We start from the raw sequence: 21846 nt of genomic DNA, 5'->3' as shown, positions 1-21846 counted from the left end.
TGGTCAACGGGTCGCCAGTGATCACTGAGTGTATGCATATATCTCTATTTGTAGGTGGTTCCCAGTCTTCTCCAACAAATATTGCAGCAACCTCCGTTTTGAATATAGGTGCATTATATTGTCTCTTATCTAAGTCAAGGTCTTCTATAAATGCCATGCGCACATTAATTGTTGGATTGGCCTGGGTTATTTAATGCATTTATTTATATGACTCAGCAGATGGGTTAACTTGTCGCAGCATCTCGTCCAATCGTTGCATTACTTTGGCCATGCACCCTAGTTTGATTGTTTTTCAAGTCATTTTGTTGTTGCTTCAGCAGAATCGAAAATAAAAAGTTGTCCATATCCTGGCTTATTTGCCTCGTTTGGATATAGCGATGCGACCAAATGGTAAATCTGGCCATGTATTCTAAAATAGTATGGACTATTTCCAGGCAGTGATTTAATCTCTTCGTCCATTATGCGAACGCCATTGCTGAGTTGTACTCTCGTATATGTTCTCTATAGTTAATTGCTTCACGTTATCCCCTGTAAGCAGCTCTGGTAATAGAGTAGGTGTCTCAGACAGTGGATCGAGTGAAACCTTTCCATCGTGACAGCATTTAGTGTATTTATTTGATGTGTGTAACTTTTATGTCCCCAATATCTTGCATTGCAATACTCACAGTTGTAACACATATTTCCTATGTCGTGCTCTTCCACATTAATTACATCTTGTTGATTATTCGCATCTGGTACTTCTATTTGTTTAGCCCTACGGCGTCTTCTCATTTCCAATTCTGTCCGGCTTCGTAGTCGTAGAGTCCCTATTAGATCTCTCCTCTAAAGGTTCATTAGCATTTCTTCTACATTTTCTCAAAGTTCTTACACACTGTTCAGCCATTTTTACACATCTTAAAACTTAGAGCGGTTTATTAAAATTGAAGACAGATAAAATAAACATACATCGATAGTTTTCAGGCATAGGTTGCCTTTCTTCAGTCGACAAACTTTAGTACAAAAATTGATAAAACATGCCCGGTATGGTGGTCATGCGAGGTGATCCGCGTGAATGGGTGCTGGCAACAATTAGCAGTTGAAAAATTTGGGCAGCATACCTAAGCGTTTTATATATATATAGATGTATTTTCTGCCATAATGAAAAATAAATTACATCGTTAACGATTTCAGTACTGCCCTATAACTTTTGATAATGTAGTGTAGAATCATATCATGGAAATAAAGTGAAATGACACTTCGGTACGAACTACCTTCAGTATTATGAACATAATGCACGATAAACATCCTTCAGTTTTGTCATTCAACGGTGTCCATTGCATAGAGATAGTGGAGTACTTGATGGAGAATATTCAAACTAGACATCCAATTTTCTTTCATGTCGGCTGCAATTAATTTCTGAGGATATTTCGTTGGCTGCTGCTCATGATGGAAGTGAATTGTATAGTTGCATCTAATTAAGTGAAGAGGTGCCAATGGCAGGTTTAATGTGTAGCTTTTAGAACAGCGGTAAATCTCATGCGTAACACTTCAGGGAAATCAGCAATGATGTTGTCTGTGATTTAATGCGGACTGGAGATCCATTCTCTCCGAACTATTTCATAATTTGAACTTAATTTGTGCATCTTGATAACTAGATTTAGAATTCGGATTTATAAACTGCCACAAAAGGGCAATTTGAGCAGTGATTTCAGTTCAGAATGTTAAAGAGAAAGCGTATTCCTTCTGCAAATGAAGGGAAACATCAGTTGCCACTGAAATAGTTACACAAAGATTAAAGTATTGAAAATTATACAGATCGCAATAAAGCATTACTGAACACCAATTTCTGATTGAACGAAAATAAAGAAAAGGAATCAGGTATGTTTTCACTCCATTTACTTACTCGAAAGTGCTTGAAAAATGCTGTTACACTTGAAACTGGAATCAGAACTATAGTTCTTTCAACTTTGTTGAAAGTGGGAGAACACGTGCATTATTATTCGAAAAAATATAACAGTCTTTTACAGAAAAGAATTATTTGACTGCAGGAAATGCTTAGTGTTGTAGTATAAAGAAACCCTAAAATATAATGTACACTGAGTGATCACTGAATTATGACCACTATGAAAACTGAATGCAACCCGTTGACTACGTGAGGTAAGAGAGTGCGCAGTTACTCGACCTAGGTAGCATAGATAAGGTGCCAGTGGTTCAGTAGTGTGATTCCGAGCGTGATGGGAAGGATTTATCGGACTTTGATAAAGGACAGATTGTGGGTGCTCGACGAGCTCCTGCCTCGATATACCCAAACGGCGGAACTCGTGGGGTGTTTGAGAGCCGCCGTAGTTAAAGTATACCAGGACTGGCGTCAAAATGGTCAAACAACGACCCGACGACAAAACTGCAAAGGTCAGCGAAAGGTTGATGTTAGAGATCAGCGCCGGGTCCAATGACTCGTACAGGCTAACAGGCGCACCACTGTTCAAGAGTTGACTACCCAATATAACATGGGCCAACCAGGAACAATATCTGGCATGACCATGCGTCGCACGCTTGCACATATGGGCTATACCAGCATCCTACCCCTATGGCATCCTCTCCTAACCAAGGTTCATCTGCGTAAAAGACTCCCCTAGTGCAAAGAGCATGCAAGTTGGACGTTAGAAGACTGGAAAGCTGGTCGGATGAGTTACGTTATTTACTACACACCGTGAATGGTCGTGTACGGATTTGTCGTCAACAGCATGCGGCTCTTGATCCATCATGCATGGTATCAAAATTGCAGGCTGGTGGAAGCGGTTTTATCGTGTGGGGCATGTTTGACTTGCAGGAACTTGGACCCCTGGTGCATGTGGAACAACATATCGGTGGTCTCCGCTATCGTCAACTGCTTGCTGACTGTGCACATCCCGCTTTGTTACACTTTTTCCTGAATGACGATGGTGTCTTCCAAGATGCGCTGGGCCATCAGGTACTTGTGCAGGAATGGTTTGAAGAACACAGTTCTGACTTCCAACATACCAATTGGCCTCCCAACTCCACCGATATCAATCCCATTGTGCCCTTGTGGGACACTATGGAAAGGCATATCAGGCTTCTGGATACACCAATCACCTCCATACCTGCATTGCTAGCCGCATTACACACAGCTTGGCTGGCCATACCTCCCGAACGTTTCCGACATCTTTTGGAATCAATGGCACGTCGGATAGCTGCTGTACTGAGGGTAAAAGGAGGACCTATGAAGTATTAGGTAAGTGGTCATAATTCAGTGATCATTTTAATACGGTCGTTTTAAATTCATTTAAAAATTTAAATACCCATTGGAAATTCGTGAATGTTTATATGTTCGCTGAAGACAAAACCTCATCTTCCAAATTCACTTAGATTTTTGAACTCGCCATTGTTTAGATATGAAATTTTTACTTAAATTTTTTCTTGGTAATTAGTTTCCCTACGATCCATGGATAATCTATATTTTAGTGCGTACATCTTTCCTAAGGAAGGAAAAATTTTCCTTCAGTTAAAATATCCAAAGGATCCATAACATAATAGGCAATTAATTAAATCCTTCGAGAATGACCATTTAGATATATTTTTTATCTCAAAAACCAAAGAGAAATCACTGCAAAAATGACTGCAATATAGAGGGTTCTAGAAAAGTCGTTGAAATTTTGGAAGCTGAGGAATTCAAGGACCTGCATATTTATCTATGCTCAGTTAACAATCCAAAAGTTTTAATTTTATTGATGTAGGTAATGAAAAGTATTTCGTATAATTAATTGTTAAGTAAAATGTTAAAATCAATATTTCTGAATTTAATGTCCACTTCCAGTGTATGTGAAAATGGCATCTGTAATCGAAGATATGTGAAGTTCTTCGGAGAATGTTTCAGCAAATCTTTTGAAGATGCCCTGTAAATTCTGCACGAAATATGGAATAAAATGATAAATTTATTACTTTTCGATTGGCCTTACTTATCTTACAATTGAAGAGCGATTTTGTGGGGGGGGGGGGATCCACTGGCACCGCTGACAGATACACAGTATGTCCAGTTACAATTAAAGAATTTTCAAAACAAAGAATTATACTGTAATATTTAAGCATTTTCCGCAATATTTTCGAAATTTTATATATTAGTAGATCAATACATTCGGTGACATAATAATCTGATATCTGAACCTGCCCCCAATGAAATGGGTTTAATAAATAGACAGCCATCTTAGACTATGTGATTTATTAATTAATGAAGACATATTTTATGACAAGACAGTATATTCTTAAGAATGTCAAGCGTTCTGTTATGTCTTGTTGAATAAAATAACATCTACTATGCCATTTTCGTTTGTTAATTGACTGGTTCTCTGGAAATTCTTAACACCCACATCGGCATTTTATTACTCCAATGGAACTACAGCTTCTCAAGTCACGTTAATTAGAAGTTAGGTCATGTAAAAATGCATTAGAGTGGAAGAAAATAATAAATTAAGAGACCGAACCCAGATTTTGCTTCTAACCCTTTCCTGCCAAAACAAATTATCACCTTTTCGTACAACTTCTTACACTGTGCTAGAAGAACACTTTCAAGAAAACTAATTACTGGTGAAATACGACGCTGTTTTAATCTTTTGAGCCCTTTCCTAAGTTGCAGAATTAACTTTTAAGATGCTATTTTGGAGAGACACATAAACTGCAACATTCTGTAGAAGAATTATATCGGCTCTTTAACTTCGATGGCTCAGGGAATTCGAAACCCAAGGCATCATTTGGTGCTCCAAGTGTGATAACGATTATAGGGAATGATCAGCAGAAATCGTTTTCCTAAGTCCCCATGAAAGAGCCGGAATTATGGAGCTTCTCAAAGAAATGAAAGTGTAGTCATGAATTTATTTAACAACGACGCATGTTGCACCGTAATAGGGGGACTCTCTCCCATCCCTAAAATAACGCTCTCCACGGCAGAAGATTTCTGTACAGGTATAATTACCTAACAAATAATAAATGAATCGCAGCTCTAAGTGAAATACAATGTCGCACTGCGAAAAGGGTTTTACTGGACTGCCAAGGCTGATTTATTCCGAAAATTTTTCTTTATGTTGGTATTGGCGGGGAGAGGCTCTCTCTCTCTCTGTAAAGTTTCTTTACAAGCGTAATATTTAAGGATTTGGCCAGACGAAAAAGGATTTTATTGCAACAGTTTCATCTTTGACACTACATGAAGGAGTTTTTTTATTACAAATGGTTGAATGTTCTGTACCACTCTGGCATCGGGCAATCGCTTGATAACAGCTGTAACAAACATGCCAAGAGGCTGAAATGCAAGAGATTTACCGGCGAAATACAAAATCTAGATGCGAACGAAATTGTGATGATGGAGTCTTATGGGGGAGATTTTATGAAGGAAAAAATAACCTTGTTCAGTTGCGTGATTCATTTTGAGAAACTCCACTATACGCTTTTCGTTTATAAGAAATAGTTTATTTGTACAAGAGTAGGGAACCTTTGGAATTTTGAGTCAGGATTTTTTATTATTATTAATTTTTTATGGCAGCAATTACAATTATTATACTCAACATCATACATTATAGGAGCATTTTATCGTTGTAATAATAAATCAATCACATTTTGAAAGCCTTCAACTAGAGCCTGAGAATGTAATTCTTTTTCCAATTTTAACATATGTTGAATTCAAGAACAGATTAGTGAAGAAATGTTTTTGCAATCTTAAATTCTTAATAACGTGGGAATAGAACTGGCAACAGTTCTTGTTTATGTTTTGATTTGTTTTGTCGAAGATATTTAGAAGCAAGCAGTTTATACAGATGGACCGCGGTTGATGGATTTATTTCAACAGTGCTTATTTGAGCAATAGACAGTTTAAATGAAGAAGGGATTAAACAACAAGCAGCAATGAACTTGATGAACTCGCTGTTATATTTGTAGGCTTATTGTAGAGCTCTATAACTTTAAAAGAGCACGTAGTGTGGTACAAATAAACGGTCAAATATTTACAAATGAAAGGTTCATGGTGTTCGTTAGGTTCACAAAGCATGGCATGGTTGGAATAAATATTAAACCAACCACGTTAAGAGTTGGTAAATAGATCAATGGCTTTCAATTAAACCTGGCAGGTGCATCCACTGGAAACAGTGGAGTTCTTAAGCACCATAAGAAACAGATGATATTATATGAGAGCAAAGTCAGAAAAAACTTCGAGCAGATTGAGAGGAAACAAACTACGGCCTTCGTACATCGAATTTCTAGATTTTCGATGTTAGACAACATTTGAGTCAGTAGGGATCATTCGCGGAGGATAAGTACACTCCTCAGTGTATCGTATCAAAGAAGGAGGCGATCTAACAAGACAGTGGGGGATCCTCCAAAACCAAACATCCTAGATTTAGCCAATCGGCATCTTAACCGAAAAATCTTTTTCCCTTATAAAATCAGGAAGACGAATAGGTGATTCTGTCAGATTTGAGTAACCATCAGAGGAATGATAGCTTTCTCGAGTAGCCTTGAAGTGACAGGTGCGATGATAAACATGATGCCACTAATACGGTACAGGGTTTGTAGCATAAGGTGCCTTATTATTTTTGCATGTTTGTGTATCGATACTTCCCTTAGAGGCCTCAAATTATTGTTACTCCAGTAGGTCTCTGTATTAAAAACTTTGCTCTGAACAGCTTGTTTCTTCTGTTAAAATAACCTTTTATCTTTTGTTAATGTTTCTTTCTTTCGGCCTGTCCATCCATGCGAGCATTCGTCACAACATCCACAATTACGAACTCATTAATTTCTACTCACCATAATTAAGTCTGTTAATAAAGGAGACCTCTTGTGATTTCTCTTCCACATTGATTGTTCGATATTATTAATTTTCGTGCGATTATTTTGTTTGCTTTGCATTTTCTTTCTGCACCAAAGCATTGCCTTTCTCCTGATGTAAATTGATTTGTTTAAATAAACCAATTATCAACTGTGAAGTTTTCACTTCGAAAACACCTCCAATGGGGATATTTGTCAGCAGTATTCCACGAAAACGTTTCGACACGAATTAATATTTAATTCATCGGAGAAAACGGATTAATTATTAACGAGAGAAAAATAGTGTCAAAGCAATGGCAAATTCCACGAGTTCTCATCCTATTTCTTATTAAATATTAGCTAAGCAGCCGATACCTTCCTTCTCGCTTCTTCTAATATAATTTTCCTTTCGACAGCTGCAGGAAAAGTAAAAGGAATATTCTTCTATTTCTGACGAGATGAAAGTGATTAGGTACGAATTTTGCATCTAATTTTCCTTTTCAAGTAATTTTACGTTAAAATGACAACCTTATGGCGCTGTAATGAAAATAGAAGGCATTGGGATTAAATGATAGACTCCCTACTAAACGAATAATTTCCGTAAACATGAGCAGCGATACGATATCGGATGACCACCCATATCATATTAATCTGCAATCAACAGGCGGTAGGAATCAAGTATAGTGAAGGCTTTCTCATTAAATCTGATAAAATAGAAAATGAATAGAGTACTCAGTTAAATTAATTTTGTTGTTTACAAATCGGTACACTCCTTACTCAGATTATTAGACCGTCTGAAGATTTGCGGTCATGGAGAGAAAGCATAAGAACGTGGACTGAAATGAAATCCGAAAGCATAAGCTTTCAGTCCACGGTCATCCAGTCTTTCGCCATAATCTTTGAAATATTTACTGATGAAACAGCAATTTTTATTCATAGTTACAAAACTCTTTGTAGCATATAACATTTTTCATAGAATGACTGACATTTTTAAGAGATTATAAGAGAAAGTTGTAGACAAAGTCGGCTAAATATTGTATAAAATGTTGGAAGAAACACAAACGACTTTTTTCTTCTTTCTTCAGAGCAATTTCAGGAAAATATTAGCTAGACTGCATAATGTTGCTTAATTGGCTTTATGAAATAAAACACTTGACCCTGTAAAAAGTACTGGTTCATTCTTCTGATTGGAAGAAATTGAATCGGACGTAAATATATGCAAATCAGTTGCACTATAAATTTGATCAGAGCGCTACAGGAATTAACACTTTATGTTCAGCAGGATGGGATGGATTGTGGGAAAACGTTAAAAGACTTTCAAAGAAGTGACAGCTGGACGTCATATTGGACAAATCCTGGAAACTCGTGTTTTTCCTTCAGCAAGCAGGAAAGCCGACTGCGAAGCCCACGCAAACACAGACACAAGGTACTGAATCTCATGGCCTAAACTTCTTTGGCACACACACACAGTGACATGATTTAGATACCATTCGTAAATCTTTATACGTGTTCCTTACAAAATACACTAAGTATTTAAAATCGAACATAACGGGGTCAAGCCCCAAGTAACTGTAAATCTGTAAATAAAAGAATTGACACAGGGGGGATATTCAGGGATATTCATGTGTTGTTGTGGCGGATCCCAGGGTTTCCCCCATAAGCCGCTATTGTACTTCTTGTGTTGAAGCTTATGCCAAGACCGGCCAATTGTATGTAGTGTGTTGGACGTGTAAGTGTTATGATGTGTTCTGTTGTTATGTTATCGGCCGGTACCTGGCTCTTAGCAGGTAAGAAGCAGTAACACCTGGTCACTACGTCTCACCCCCCATCCCCGCCACGTGGAGGCGGCCAGGATCAATTATCTCCTGCTGGGCAAGCCCAGGGCATAACACCTGAGAGTGCCCGAAAAGAGAATGAAGTGGAAAAAGAGGAATACAGAGGGAGAAGTTTGGGATCTGGGGAGGTAAATAGATAGAATAGAGGAGAATCAACAGAGGGACTCTCCAATAGTTAGAAGTGAGAAGAAGTTAAGCAAGAATAAAGTAGGGAGAAGTGGACTAACTTCTCTAACCATGGAGACCTATCTCATGGTAAATCCCATCCTAGGAACTAGGATCAGCAAAACATCTTAATTTACAGTTTGCCTAACCCCTTGTAGGCAGAACGTCTTCAGTTGTTGAAGAAATAATTGATCTTCTAACAAAAAACACAGTGAAAGCAAATCCACGAATTCTGAAAAGCTCCACAGAAAGACACTATGTGCAATATGTACAATATCCTCTTCTTCAGGAACACAGCAGAATATACACTATGTACAGATTCGTCCAATGTAATGCCAGGGTAATGCCATAACCTGGCCCAATAAATAAAATGTTTCAGGGTTAACGCAAAAGTAATATACATGTCCAAATCCTAGATGAGATCACATTAGGCAGGGTTCAAAATTATGTTTTAAAAAGTTCTTGCCTAAATACAAGCTCTAAGAGAGCCCAAAAAGTCTAAGATAATCATCCAAGATAGTTGATAACAGAGTTACTAGGAAAAGTCTGTAATATGAAAAGTCACAGTGGTCACATGTCACTCACAAAGAAATATTAATTCCAAAAACAATGAAACGCTAAAGGCCAAATAATATCTCGATGAGTAGAGCAAAATTCCTTATACAATAAATACCTATTCTGCTGAAAACAGTTCCACATCAAGAACAAGTCTATTATAAAATCCAGGAAAGTATAGTGTAGCACTTGTAATTGACACAATTACAGTAGAATACAGTAGAATACAGTAGAATTGACACAATTACAAATGTGCATTATGACAAACAAATACAAATTTTGAGGAGAGTTTTAAACTTTACCACATTAATATAAAATATTAGTAATAGCCATGCAATAAGCCACACGCTTTTGCTGCACTGGCCAAAAAAAAAAAAAAATGATTAGATTAAAAAATATATATTTGCTACCCTCTTCATAGAGATAACTATCTAGTTGACCTTTGCATTTATTGAAACTGCCAGCCTCAACTACCTGCGAAGACAACCTGTTCCAGCAATCAACGACTCGCTGGTTAAAATAAAAGTTACTACAGTGTAGTATATTCTAAACCTTTACCCCTGTCATTTGGATTTATGCGCCTACCCCCCGAGCAAATTCTCTGAAATTCTCTGTAACAATGAAAATTCTACCTTCATTCATTTTACTTATCCCTATCAGTGCCTTATAAACCACAATAACGTCACTTCTGAGGTGCCTGGTTTTCAAGCCCTGTAGCCCACAAATCGAAGTCTTTCCTCGTAGGTTCCTTTTGCCGATCTCACTATGTGAGTTTTCCATTTTTGGACTTTTCAATGTCTTTTTTCAGATGCAGGCTCCGTACTTGAACGCAGTATTTCAAATGTGATCTTCCAACCGCCTTATACAGTGGGACTATGATCTCCATATCTACACAGGATAACGTTCGATAAATTATCGATAGGACACCATGGCCTTCCTGGTTACCTACTTACACTGCTCAGAGAACTTTATGACTGGCCGTATTATAACTCTCACATTCCTTTCTTTCTTTACTGTTTTTATTCCAACCCCACCAAGAAGAGTGTATAATTTACTTTGGCGTTACTATGCCGCAAATATAAAATACTGTATTAATAGATTAGATAAGGCTTGGTTTTTAAAACGAGTCATGTGAAAACATTTAGTTCATATTTATTAACTAACGCTAAGTGTGTCAGATGGCCAGCGAAGGGAAATCACATTTTTAAATTCAAAGGTGACAAACATGGTATTGTGTGATTTTGAAATCAGTCCGTACAAGGAAATTTCTTGTTTTGATGGGGAAGTTAATTACGTAAGAAACAAACAAAACCTCCATTGAGAACTGTTCAAATTTTTCGAAACTGCAAGCTGTAGTGCTTTCAAAGAGCAGGATATACTTCTATAGAAGTCGAATCGATGTTTAAAGCAGATATATCTTATTAATATAATTTCTGCTTGTAGAACCAGACTGCATCCTCAACGTCCAATGCTGGATAATTAACTGTATATAAAGAATACCAGGAACACTGATACTCTTCAAAGCTTTGTTTGTTGTTAGACCCATGAACAAAAGGAAAATCAGAAGAGGAGTAAACATTAGTGAAAGGCACACATAGATTTGAAGAGTTCAATATCATTAGCGATTTAGAAGTAACTCCAAATAAAATTTATTAATAGATGTTCGGTGATCCTTGATGTACAGCCCTCGTGGGTATGATCATTGTCCGTCCTCTTTTTTACAATGTGGCAGGGTAGTATTTTTGGTCTGCAGCAAGGGTAGTATTTTTGGTCTGCAGCAAGGGTAGTATTTTTGGTCTGCAGCAAGGGTAGTATTTTTGGTCTGCAGCAAGGGTAGTATGGTTTTTCATCCAGAAAACAGCAACTCGACTGATTTATTGAAACTGTCAGCCTCAACTACCTGCGAAGACAACCTGTTCCAGCAGGATCAGGTTGTCTTTCGCCATATGTTCTAAGTTGCTGATGTGCCTAAAATCCTACAACAACAACAACAATCTTGATATAGATTAAAAATAAACAGGTCCCAAGGAAGACCTCTGGGGTACCTCATAAAATATAGGGAAAGGTGCGAAGGTAGCATCATCAACAATTATCCCCTCATCGATCAATTCATATTTGTTTTCGATCGATTCCTTTCCGTTGTCAATCAATCAGTTCCCATCTACGGCACTGGAAAATTGATTCTAAACAGTTTCAGCTAATAGATAAATAGATAATATTATGTGAGGTATATTTTAAAGCTTTAAATGTATCTGGAAAGAGAATATCTATTTGGTTCCAGGAATGCAGAAGAGCACGGACATAGTAAAAGTGTGTAGCTAGGTCTGACATTATGGACATGCTAGACAAATAGTCATGCTGCACCTCGGATGTTATAGGTAGTTTCCAAGAAGACAATATTAGGTTTAAATCTTATTCATTAAAAAAACAGATCGGAAGATCAGTTTTTTTTTTCTTTTTTTTTCGGAATTGGAGCTGCTGCCTATTTTTCATTTTGATGCCATATGATACTTTTGAGACGTGGAAGAATGTGAACCATGAAGGATATAAGTACTCAAAAACGGAGCTAAGTAGGAATTAAGAATTAAAATTTAAGGATTTTTTAAAATGTTATTTAACCATTTGTTATTTGACAATGATAACTGGAAACAGATTTAAAATGTTATTTTAAGCCGTTCTCAGAATAAATTTGTTTTCTCTAACATAGTGAAAAGTATTCTCTTTAGACTCTCTGTTATGTATTAGATCCAACAAGTGGTCAGTATCTCTCTGTCTTTAGCAAAAAAGCTCATTGTTTGAGATATATATTTTTGAAACACGAATAATTAAGGAATGGTCATGACAAGGCGATTCTCTATATAAACACGCATGGTTATTCGATATTTTGTTTAATCCCATCTAGGGAACTATCTGTGGCTTGTGTGAACTTTCACATAGTTCACAAACTAGTCATTGGAACCCGCGCTGTGTTGAAAATGACACGCAAAATAATGAGTGTCAAGCGACTGATGCCGCACTGTCTAACACACTACGTTAATTACAACAGTTCGGAGCAAATTATCCGTCTGAGCGCTATCTCCACATACCGGACCTTGTACACCCCACTCAGAACATACCGAAAGCCATGCGCCGGAATTCGGTGCAAATTAGGTCGCCAATGTGATGATGATGATGGTGCGAACTTTTGTACTTAATCGGAGATCATCTGAGGTTTTGACCACGGAAAGCGGATTCATTTTTATGAGAAGGAGGATATCAATCACACTGTTATTAGCGTGAACGAAATCTTTGTGACCTTCGTGGCATACTTTCGTTTTTGAAACAAGATCCTCGAGGGTAGAGTTTACTGCATTTATATCCATTAGAAGTTATTGCAGGTCATTGGGGATACTCCTCTCCTTCATATTTCAGCCCCACTTCAAGCATTTTCCTTAATTATACTAGACAGAACACAAGGTAGATCTTGGAGGTCCGCACACAGAAACATTCTCTACTTCTAGATAGGTTGGAAGTCCGCACACGGAACTCTTTTCCGCTTTTAGAGAGGTTCGTGAATTAAGAAAGAAATTAAGAGCGGTGACTCTTCGTTGTCCATATAAATGTAGTTTGACATTCTTGTTTACTATATTGTCCGCCCATAATTTTCAGTAGTGCTCTGCTAGTTTGATACTTTTATAGCCAAGCTCAAGTGACAGGAAATCAGAGAAAAATAGTGGCCATCTTCTCTATAGTGTTCACGTATAAGATTTTCTCCTTAGTCGTCTCGGCTACAATTATAGAAAATAGGCAGCTTCCATTTATTTTTATTCCCGGATTGTTCTGAAGTTTTTCTACTAACTACCCAAGAATTTTTATCGTTAACATTCCCAAAAAGAAGCAAATTATTGCACAAATATCTCTTCTTGTTATTTCTAACAATCGCGCATTATTAATAATGTTAGCATTAGTATTATAATGGATAAATAGTGCAAAAAAAGGAAGTGGGAATTTTCTGCATTCACCAAAAAAATTAAAAATGTAAAACAGTTTTCCCAATCACCAACCCAAAGGAATCGTTCCATTCTAATGATGAGTATATTAACATTCCCAACAGATTGCTGCTCTTTCTTGCAAACTTGTTTAGTAAAAGCATGTATACCTTTTCTTCCTGGAGCAGTGTCATCGATCAGCTTTTATATTTTACCCGTAGATGCAATTGCTGTATCGTTTAATTTACAGCAGTCCGACTCCTTGTCACTGTTCCCATGTGGTTCTAATAGTCTTTCAACTGTAAAGATCGTTTTAAAATGCCTATTCAACGGAAATCCACTTCGATCAAGTTAAGAACCTATCTGATTCTCATTCTTCTTTTATTTTTGTATTCACAAAATTGAAGCCTCTATTTTAGCTCACTTTTTATTGATTTCTCGTATTCAGCTTTCACATCTCTTACCTCAACGGTGAATTCGTTAAACATACGCTTATTTTTTTGATTTAAGTTTGCTGATGATACAAAAGTCGGTAGGGACTAATGCTGCTACAATATCTACAATGACCACTGCAACTGTATCAAAATAACCTGCCCGCGGTAGTAAAAAAGTGCTATGAATAGGTTAAATATTGGGATATAAGAGGAACTCTGAATAGAAGCTGCTAAACAAACGACGTGCATTAAAAGAAACGAAGGTGGATAGTAAGCTGCATCATCTAGAACAGTATTGTGATCACGTATTCACAATTTAAAGCATTTTCTGCCTTGCTCTGCTCTACACCGAAATCGCTCAAAGCAATCACCGAATTGTCGTAATCACCAATTATTTTTCACCGAATTGTCACATACAGCGAAATGTCCTTCACCAATTTGTCTCGCACACACCAAACTGTAATGCACCGAACTGTTTACAACAAATTGACGTGATCTCTCCCCCTTCTCTAAATCAGCTTGCTTTCTTGCATCATCATTTCACCCCTCCATTTGTTCCAAATGCCTGTCCAGCTCAGCCTTAAATTTATTTAGGCTATTAGCTTCCACAACAAAAGATGGAAGCCTGTTCCATCAATCAACTACCCGTTGGCTAAAGGCATATTTCCGCACATCTATTCTACAACTGTCTTTCCTCAATTTGAATCTATGCCCCCTCAGGTTCTTAATCTGAGCAAGAAGAAGAATCCCATCAGCATTCAGCTCTCATCCCATTCAAGGAGACCTTAAATACTTCAATCAGATCATCTCGCTGGTGCCTACTCTCCAGGCGCTGCAATTTTCAGAACGTAAGCCTTTCTTGGTAAGTGCATCCCTTTGTTCCCCCTCACCAATCTTGTTGCCCTTCTTTCTACTCGTTCTAGCAACTCTAAATCCTTCCTAAAATGAGGCCTCCACACCTGTAACAGTACTCTAGGTGTGGCCTGAACATTGCCTTGTATAACAGGATAATCACCTCCCTGTCCCTGCTAGCAAAATTCCTACATATTATTGACAATACTCCATGACCTGTCCTGGCAGCCCGTCTGCATTGCTCAGCTAACTTCATATTAGACTGCACAATTACCCCCAGGTCTTTTTCACGTTCTACTTCCCTGAGTGCAGTACTAATGGTAAGTTGAAGCCTTCACCTTTTGCTTTAACAACAGAAATTACTTTATTACCCGATATTGGTTCTCGCACTGTCAAATTTGGATGCAGTTTCGATCCATGGTTATAATCAAGCCGAGGATATTAGATTGTACTTTCTGTAACAAGTTTTAAAAATCTGTTTCCCCATGACATATTGCTAGTCCACTGTTTCAATCTGTAAGAGGCAGATGGAATACACGCATAATGAAGCAATTACACCATTCTTCAAGTGTCATAAAAAACAATCTTTGTTCTTTTTGCTGTTTACCACCTGGAAAGCGCAATTTCTGAATTCTCGGGGTAATTATTATGCCAAGCTACATTTTTCCATACTAGTACATATAGGGTTTAGCTACTTCAAATGCATTTTAAATTTTCCATAGGCATGAGTCATTGACAAGGCTAAGTTGGCAGCCTTTTTCTAATTTTTACTTCCTGATGTTTTGAATCTCGTACATCGTATTATTTTTAGAAATATATATCTTTTTCGTCTTTGTTTCTTTCTTCCTCGTAATATTCTCAGTTTCATCGTTTACCCTCGTGTGGATTTGTAGGCTTTCCATACTGCCTATTTTGTTGTTTGGAAAAATAAATGACTCCGCTTTTGTCTTTTCTCTCTTCCTCACTCCTTCATCATGTGCTCCTTCCCACCATTATGACGTGTTTATTCATCACAAATGCTACTGTTCGTGTAAATTTTTCTTCTTCGAAATCTCTGCGGTTGCTTTCCATTAGACTGTAGATGAGGTTTTTATTCAAATGTGAGTCGCCTTGTTTAATTTCTTCAAATAATTAATGTTTCTCTGTTAAAACTGTCACAGGAGTTCAGAAGATAGCATAATCTACTTCCTTTTTATTAAAGATAATCGCTGTGCTTTACACCCGCGCTCGCACCCTTTTTTTCTGTTTAAAACACTTTTTTTTTCTTCAGTGTAATTTCCAGCGTCTATTCCTTTAAGCAGGGAGCACTGTTTCTCTCATAATAGTAGCAGCCCCATTGTTTTATTTAAAGTGTGTTCACAGACACGCTTTCCAGAAGCTTCTTATGTAACTGTTAGTTCTTTTGTCCTTAGAGAAAACATGTTGTTTCTGTTTCTTTGAATCTCGCAGGATGTTTCGTTAGCGCTTGATCTCACGGCGCCATTTCTTTCTTTCCTTTGTTCTGACTATTCTTCGGAAATGATAAAATGCATTTTTGGGTTGGATGTTATGTTTTATGATCTTCTCATTTTTTCATACATAGTATTTTATTTCCCTTCAAGCACAAACGATCTGCAAACGTTATGTATTTAATCAAGTGAAATAAGCACCTCAAGAGCGAACACAAGTTAAAATGAGCGTTAAAATGAGCATTACGAAACATAAGCAGCTATCCGATAAAGATAATAATATAATGTTTATTTAATCACAGAACATGCAGTAATTTCATTTGAAATTAAATAACTGCACGTGTTAGTCACGTGAAATTTATTTCATTGTTATTTTATTCAAGTATCAACTGTAATTCATTGTTCATTTTCGCACGTGCTAAGTTTGTTTCATTGTTTATTTTGGCACGTGCTAAGTTTGTCTCATTGTTCATTTTGCCATGTGATGAAGTTCATCATACTGATATTTTTATTCAGCACCTATAAATAAAATAACAATTAAATAAACTTCAGCACTTGAACACGTGTCTCACAAGTTAAAATGTAATTACTGAATGCACTGTGATCAAATATGGATTGTATATACTGTATTATTATATCCGTTATTTGTATATAAATTATAATTTCACCCAGATAGCCAAAGGTTTGAAAGATGTACATTTGGAATAACCAACTGAAATATTAGATGGGAGTCGGGAAGAACATTGAAATAATGTTACAAAAGGGATTATACCTTTTTAAGTTATTGCAGAATAGATGTGCGGAGGTTTGCCTACAGCCAGCAGTTGGCTAGTTGTTGGAACTAACTCCAATATGTTGTTATGAAAGTAGGCAGTTTGAATAAATTCAAGGAAAAAAACTAGACAAATTATTGGAGGGGATGGACAGGTGATGTAGGAGGGTTTTTTTTTTCCTGATGCTATATAAGCTATCATTCATGCATCATATACTACTAATAATAATAAATAACTCCTAGGATAAAGTGTCAAAACCTATTTTGCTGCTTCAGAAGGAGACAGGCGGCTGAGGCTGATCTTAACCCTCATTGCAGTTTCAGAAGACAGCACAGTTACCGGTTAGAAAAGACAGAAAATACAGCAGATGCAGATGTAACGATAATGATGAAATTTATAGACACACTTATTTGAATTATTTTCATAATAGGGTTATTGCAGGTTTAATAATGCAAAATGAATTTCTGCAGAGAGAGAGAGAGAGAGAGAGAGAGAGAGAGAGAGAGAGAGAGAGAGAGAGAGAGAGAGAGAGAGAGAGAGAGAGAGAGAGTCAAAAATACGATTTTTTATCTGGCATAAGGTTAAGTTATAATTGCGGCAGTTTTCATCCGGAATTAAGAAGCGAAGTGGCAGCAGAAGTTTATTTTTCCAAGCCATAAAAAGGCGAGTTTAAAACCTTCTCTGCACGTTCAACCATTTTCTACTGAAAGCATGCCAAGTCTGTGTTTTATTTCCGCTCCTTGCTCTAAGAAAATTTCGGGATCATTAGCCAAGCAAGTTGTGGCAGTAATTTGTTACTGGATGTTTGACTTCAAAGATACACTTCTGATTTGAATATCTGCACCTCACACACCGCAATAAAAACGACCCTTTCCGCATAGGGCTGCTTAGGTGTTGGAGTTTAGCTTTCTTTGTGAATAAAAATGTCATCAATTTCCTCCTCGCCTCTGAATACTTGCGGTGTCTGTCTGTGTGTGTGTGTGTTTGCAACGAGCAAGGAAATTTATAGGAAATAAATTTTCCAATTCTACATCTGTGGTTTTCTCCCGCGTGGGACAGATGGGAAAGCGGCAGATGGATCGCATTTAAGAAGTCTTTCTAGCGATAATATGATTTACGAAATTCCAATGTTCTAGCCAATGCTGAAATGTTTCAAAGATACTTCGGTTTTCTTTTACTTATTGTAAAATACGGACTTGGCACGCATTCAATGAGATTAACGAATAGGTCACTTGAAAACGGAAAGAGCAGGGTGATTTTTGCCCCCGTGCATAAAAACGAAACAGACACTGAGAGACTAGAATAAATTATTTAGAGAGAGAAAATTTTCTCGATTTTTTTTTCGCTTCGTCAACAGACAAATCAATAGCAATTCTGGCAATATAGACAGAACTGCAAAAAACAGTAACCTTTATTAACGCTCTTTAGAGCGTAATTGATGAATGAAATAAATATATGGCTCGTGGTAATAAAACGTAGAGTAACTCTCCACTAGTGTAATAATGAAATGTAAAGTTACTCGTGACTAGAAAATAATAAAATGTACAACTACTCGTGACTAGAAAATAATAAAATGTACAACTACTCTTGAGGGGAAAACAGTAAAATGTACAGTTGCTCTTGACTAGCGCAGTCAATAACAGAAGAGTAAATTCTTATCTAACTGGGTTTCTCTATTTCTTCTGATCAGAACTATGGGAAAAAAACTAATAGCCGGATATACCAGAATAAGAGTTTAGTCCGTTTTCCACCAAAATTTAAAAAGGAAACCCAAGAGGTACCCTCATGAAGAAACAATTTCCTATTCATCTCAGACTGCTGCAGCATCGCTGAACTACCCGCCTGTATACGTTTGGAGACGGGAAACAAATTTCTCCCAGGCGATGTGTACAGAAGGCTTCCATTGCTGTCTTATTCTCGCGTATATCATGCGAGGAAAAAGGAATTGTAACAGAGTGTATGATATAAAAAATACGGCACATAAGTCACACTAAGCGAGACTGGAGATGTCTCTGAAGGTTCTAACTGAGAATTAATCATGGGAGGATGCTTGCTGACTTCAACGTTTCTTATCTCAAATTCACCGTTGGCAAGAAGTGAAACAGCCAAATTCAATGTTAGATGTGCCGTCGTGAAACATTTACAAGGTTACAATATACGGTAACATTCCCATCCCACCATGGTGGTTTTAAACTTTAAACAGGTTTAAGTAGCTATTGGAGTGAAATGTCTAATATTGCATCGATATATGCGCATTGCTGGGAATATCACTTTTTTTTTTTATTTATTATTCTGGATGAGTACAGAAAATTGTATTTTTATTGGCAGATATATGAATGAATGGATGGTACAAGATTTTTAAAAATAACTCCAGGCGCAGCAAAACCCCCTTGGCAGCTGAAGATATAGTACTTCTCAGTCACATTTTATTCTTTATTTTCACATAATTCCGAAGTGGAAAGTGCTATTCACAGGTTTAAGAAGTTTCCCAATACTCTCTCTGAAAAATTTATCGCTTAAGACGATTTTTATACTCTAATTCTTCTTTAAATTTATCCCAAACAGCAATTTTCTTAAACTATCTGTCTAGATTTAATGTTATTTTGTTTTATAAAGTTCTTTTCCCAAAGAAGAGGAGCGTCGATATTTCTGGAACACTACTAAAAGGGAAAGATACTAAAAGCAATGTTATTGGAATATGTGAATAAGTCTTTGAAGATAGCATCCCCGTATTGTACTAGAGTTATACAGGAAAGACAGCTACGCAGGGAGTGGAAATTAAAAATTGTATACTGTATCTCACAAACATCATCATCTATAACAGGAATAAATTGAATAAGAAGTATCGAGGTGTAGTTATTCGGTTTCACGTTAGTACCATTGCCCACCAAAGTTCATCAAGTTCATTTTTATAAAGCGATGGAGTTTTTACAAGGACAGCAAACATTATCACCCTCCTTTAAGTAATTCGGAGCGCCTCATTTTAAATTGAGTTCTGGATGGAATCTTCGTGAGGATACAACCGTCACGAAAATATATGATTTAATATTTTCCAGTCCATTTTCTTTTTCCCTCGATTTATTGTTTCCATTTTTTCGAAATGTAAGCTTATTATTGGATTAGTTTGGCTTTGTCTGTTTGAGTTTCTGTCTGCACGCACCATCTTTATAGCCCGCAGCTTCTCCATACCTGTTTTTGTCCATAGTAAGTGCAACACGTAAAAATAGTTCACCGTTCTGTATATGTTTGAACAGCGATCTTCGTTTTCATTGTAAGTCTCATTTTCTGAAGGGAAAAACATCCTAAGAAATGACACTCTAAACTTTCTCTACCACTCTGAGAAATGAATGCAGCTGAAGTAAGGTATTTTAGCATTAAAATACTTTACGGGAACTCAGAATGATATATTTAAATCCGATAGTGACGTCAAGACATGTGACTTAGAAAAGAAATTGTTCGCTACAATAATTATATTCAAATTGGGCGAAATATTTGAAGAATTGGCAGACAGCGGATTCATTTCTACTTAATTTGCTTAATGTACTATTTTCCTTTTTTATTTCTTTTTTTTTTCTGTTTACTTATCAGAAGGAAGGGGTTGCCGGTTAAAAAAAAATAAGATTGTACACTTCTAAATTAAATGAAGTATGCAAAGAAATATAAATGGAGTGTAATAAAAACAAATTTGTCTCTGTTTTACATTCCTTTTGCTCATTTCTTCGGCTTTCGTTTCGTTTTTTTCTTTTTTCTTCCCACTGTTCAACAGTGTCCCAATTAAACTGTGAACTGTGACATCTCCAATCTCTATTTCGATATAATTCCAGTTCGCCGTCAACTACTTCAATTTTCGCGATTTCTAACTGCTTTGATAAACTGTGACACTTTCTTTCTTTCTTCAGCATCTTTCTCCAGTTGTCCGGATCTATAATTAAATTCCTGAGGTATTCCTTGTCGCGAGCCTTTATTCTGTTTACTTTCGGATCTATTTGTTTCGGATGAAGGAAAGAATGTAGACGATGAGCGTTTTCTTGGGGCTATGGTCGTCAGAAGTCCTCTTCTCTCTGTCTCTTGTATATTTGTAGTCAGTGATAATAATTTCGCCCATCTAGAAATTTAAATTGAAACTTTTACAGCTGAACACGGTGAATATTTATCTGCATGAGGTCATCTAGTTACTCGATGTGAAATTTAATAAAACATTTATTTTCTTTGCAGTTCCTGCGAAACACTTCCGTATAAATTACACCGAATCATCCTCCACAGGGGTGAGAGTGATGTGTTCGGCGAGCGGCGTGTTTCCGACACCCAGACTGACCTTATTTGTCGTGCCGAATTTGTCATCAAATCCCGTCGCCCAGAAAGATGCTTACACAGAGACTCACAAGATCAACGCGACGTACGATATTTACCTGGAGAGAGCATTCAAAAGATCTGAGTTATCCTCTAGTGGAGTCACGATATTTCAGTGTCTCTTAGAAATCCCTGGCACTGGCTACAGACTACAGGAGAGGATAGATTATTCAGGTAAGACAGATTCTCATTCTTTGCTTGTTAAATTTACTTTTCGTTAAGCTAACGCTTCTTTTTTTTCAAGACATTCTCCGCATTATTTCCAAGCAACGGGCAATCATACATCCGTTACCAGGAGTTAATGTGGCTATTCAAAGAAAAGGCTTCTGTTTACCATTCGAATCCTACATGTCTGCAATCTTGATTTGATGATGTCATTGACTATGGTTCCAGGTCTTCTTTATCTTTTGCAACTGCCATTCTTATTCCCCAACTGACTCCATCCGTAAATATATACCATTTGAGATTCAATCATTTGGTTTGCTCTAACTGTGACCATCTTTGCTATCATTCACATAGTTTGTTTATTTTCTGGGTGTCTTTTGCAATATCCGGCATCATTCACTATGCATAGCTTTCCCACTAGATAAAATCATTATTTATCAGAGTGTATGATACCATTGAATTCATATGCTTATCTCCACCAGGATAATGGATAACAGAAGCAGACTAAGATTTTA

The 21846-nt window shown here is 37.0% G+C and overlaps 1 protein-coding gene across 1 annotated transcript in view; it reads left to right on the top strand.

The window, feature by feature from the left end:
* Positions 1–21846, top strand: part of LOC150080046 (uncharacterized) — a 525991-nt gene that overhangs the window by 291581 nt on the left and 212564 nt on the right. Inside the window, exon 3 of the mRNA XM_090381794.1 lies at positions 21032–21340. Within this exon, the coding sequence (XP_090237920.1) occupies positions 21032–21340 (309 nt within the window). The remainder of the gene's footprint in view (positions 1–21031; positions 21341–21846) is intronic.

Source organism: Mastigoproctus giganteus, chromosome 9 (assembly GCF_048544385.1).
Source record: "Mastigoproctus giganteus isolate SK-2022 chromosome 9, ASM4854438v1, whole genome shotgun sequence".
NCBI lineage: Eukaryota > Metazoa > Arthropoda > Arachnida > Uropygi > Thelyphonidae > Mastigoproctus > Mastigoproctus giganteus.
This window is presented reverse-complemented; position numbering and strand designations above follow the sequence as displayed.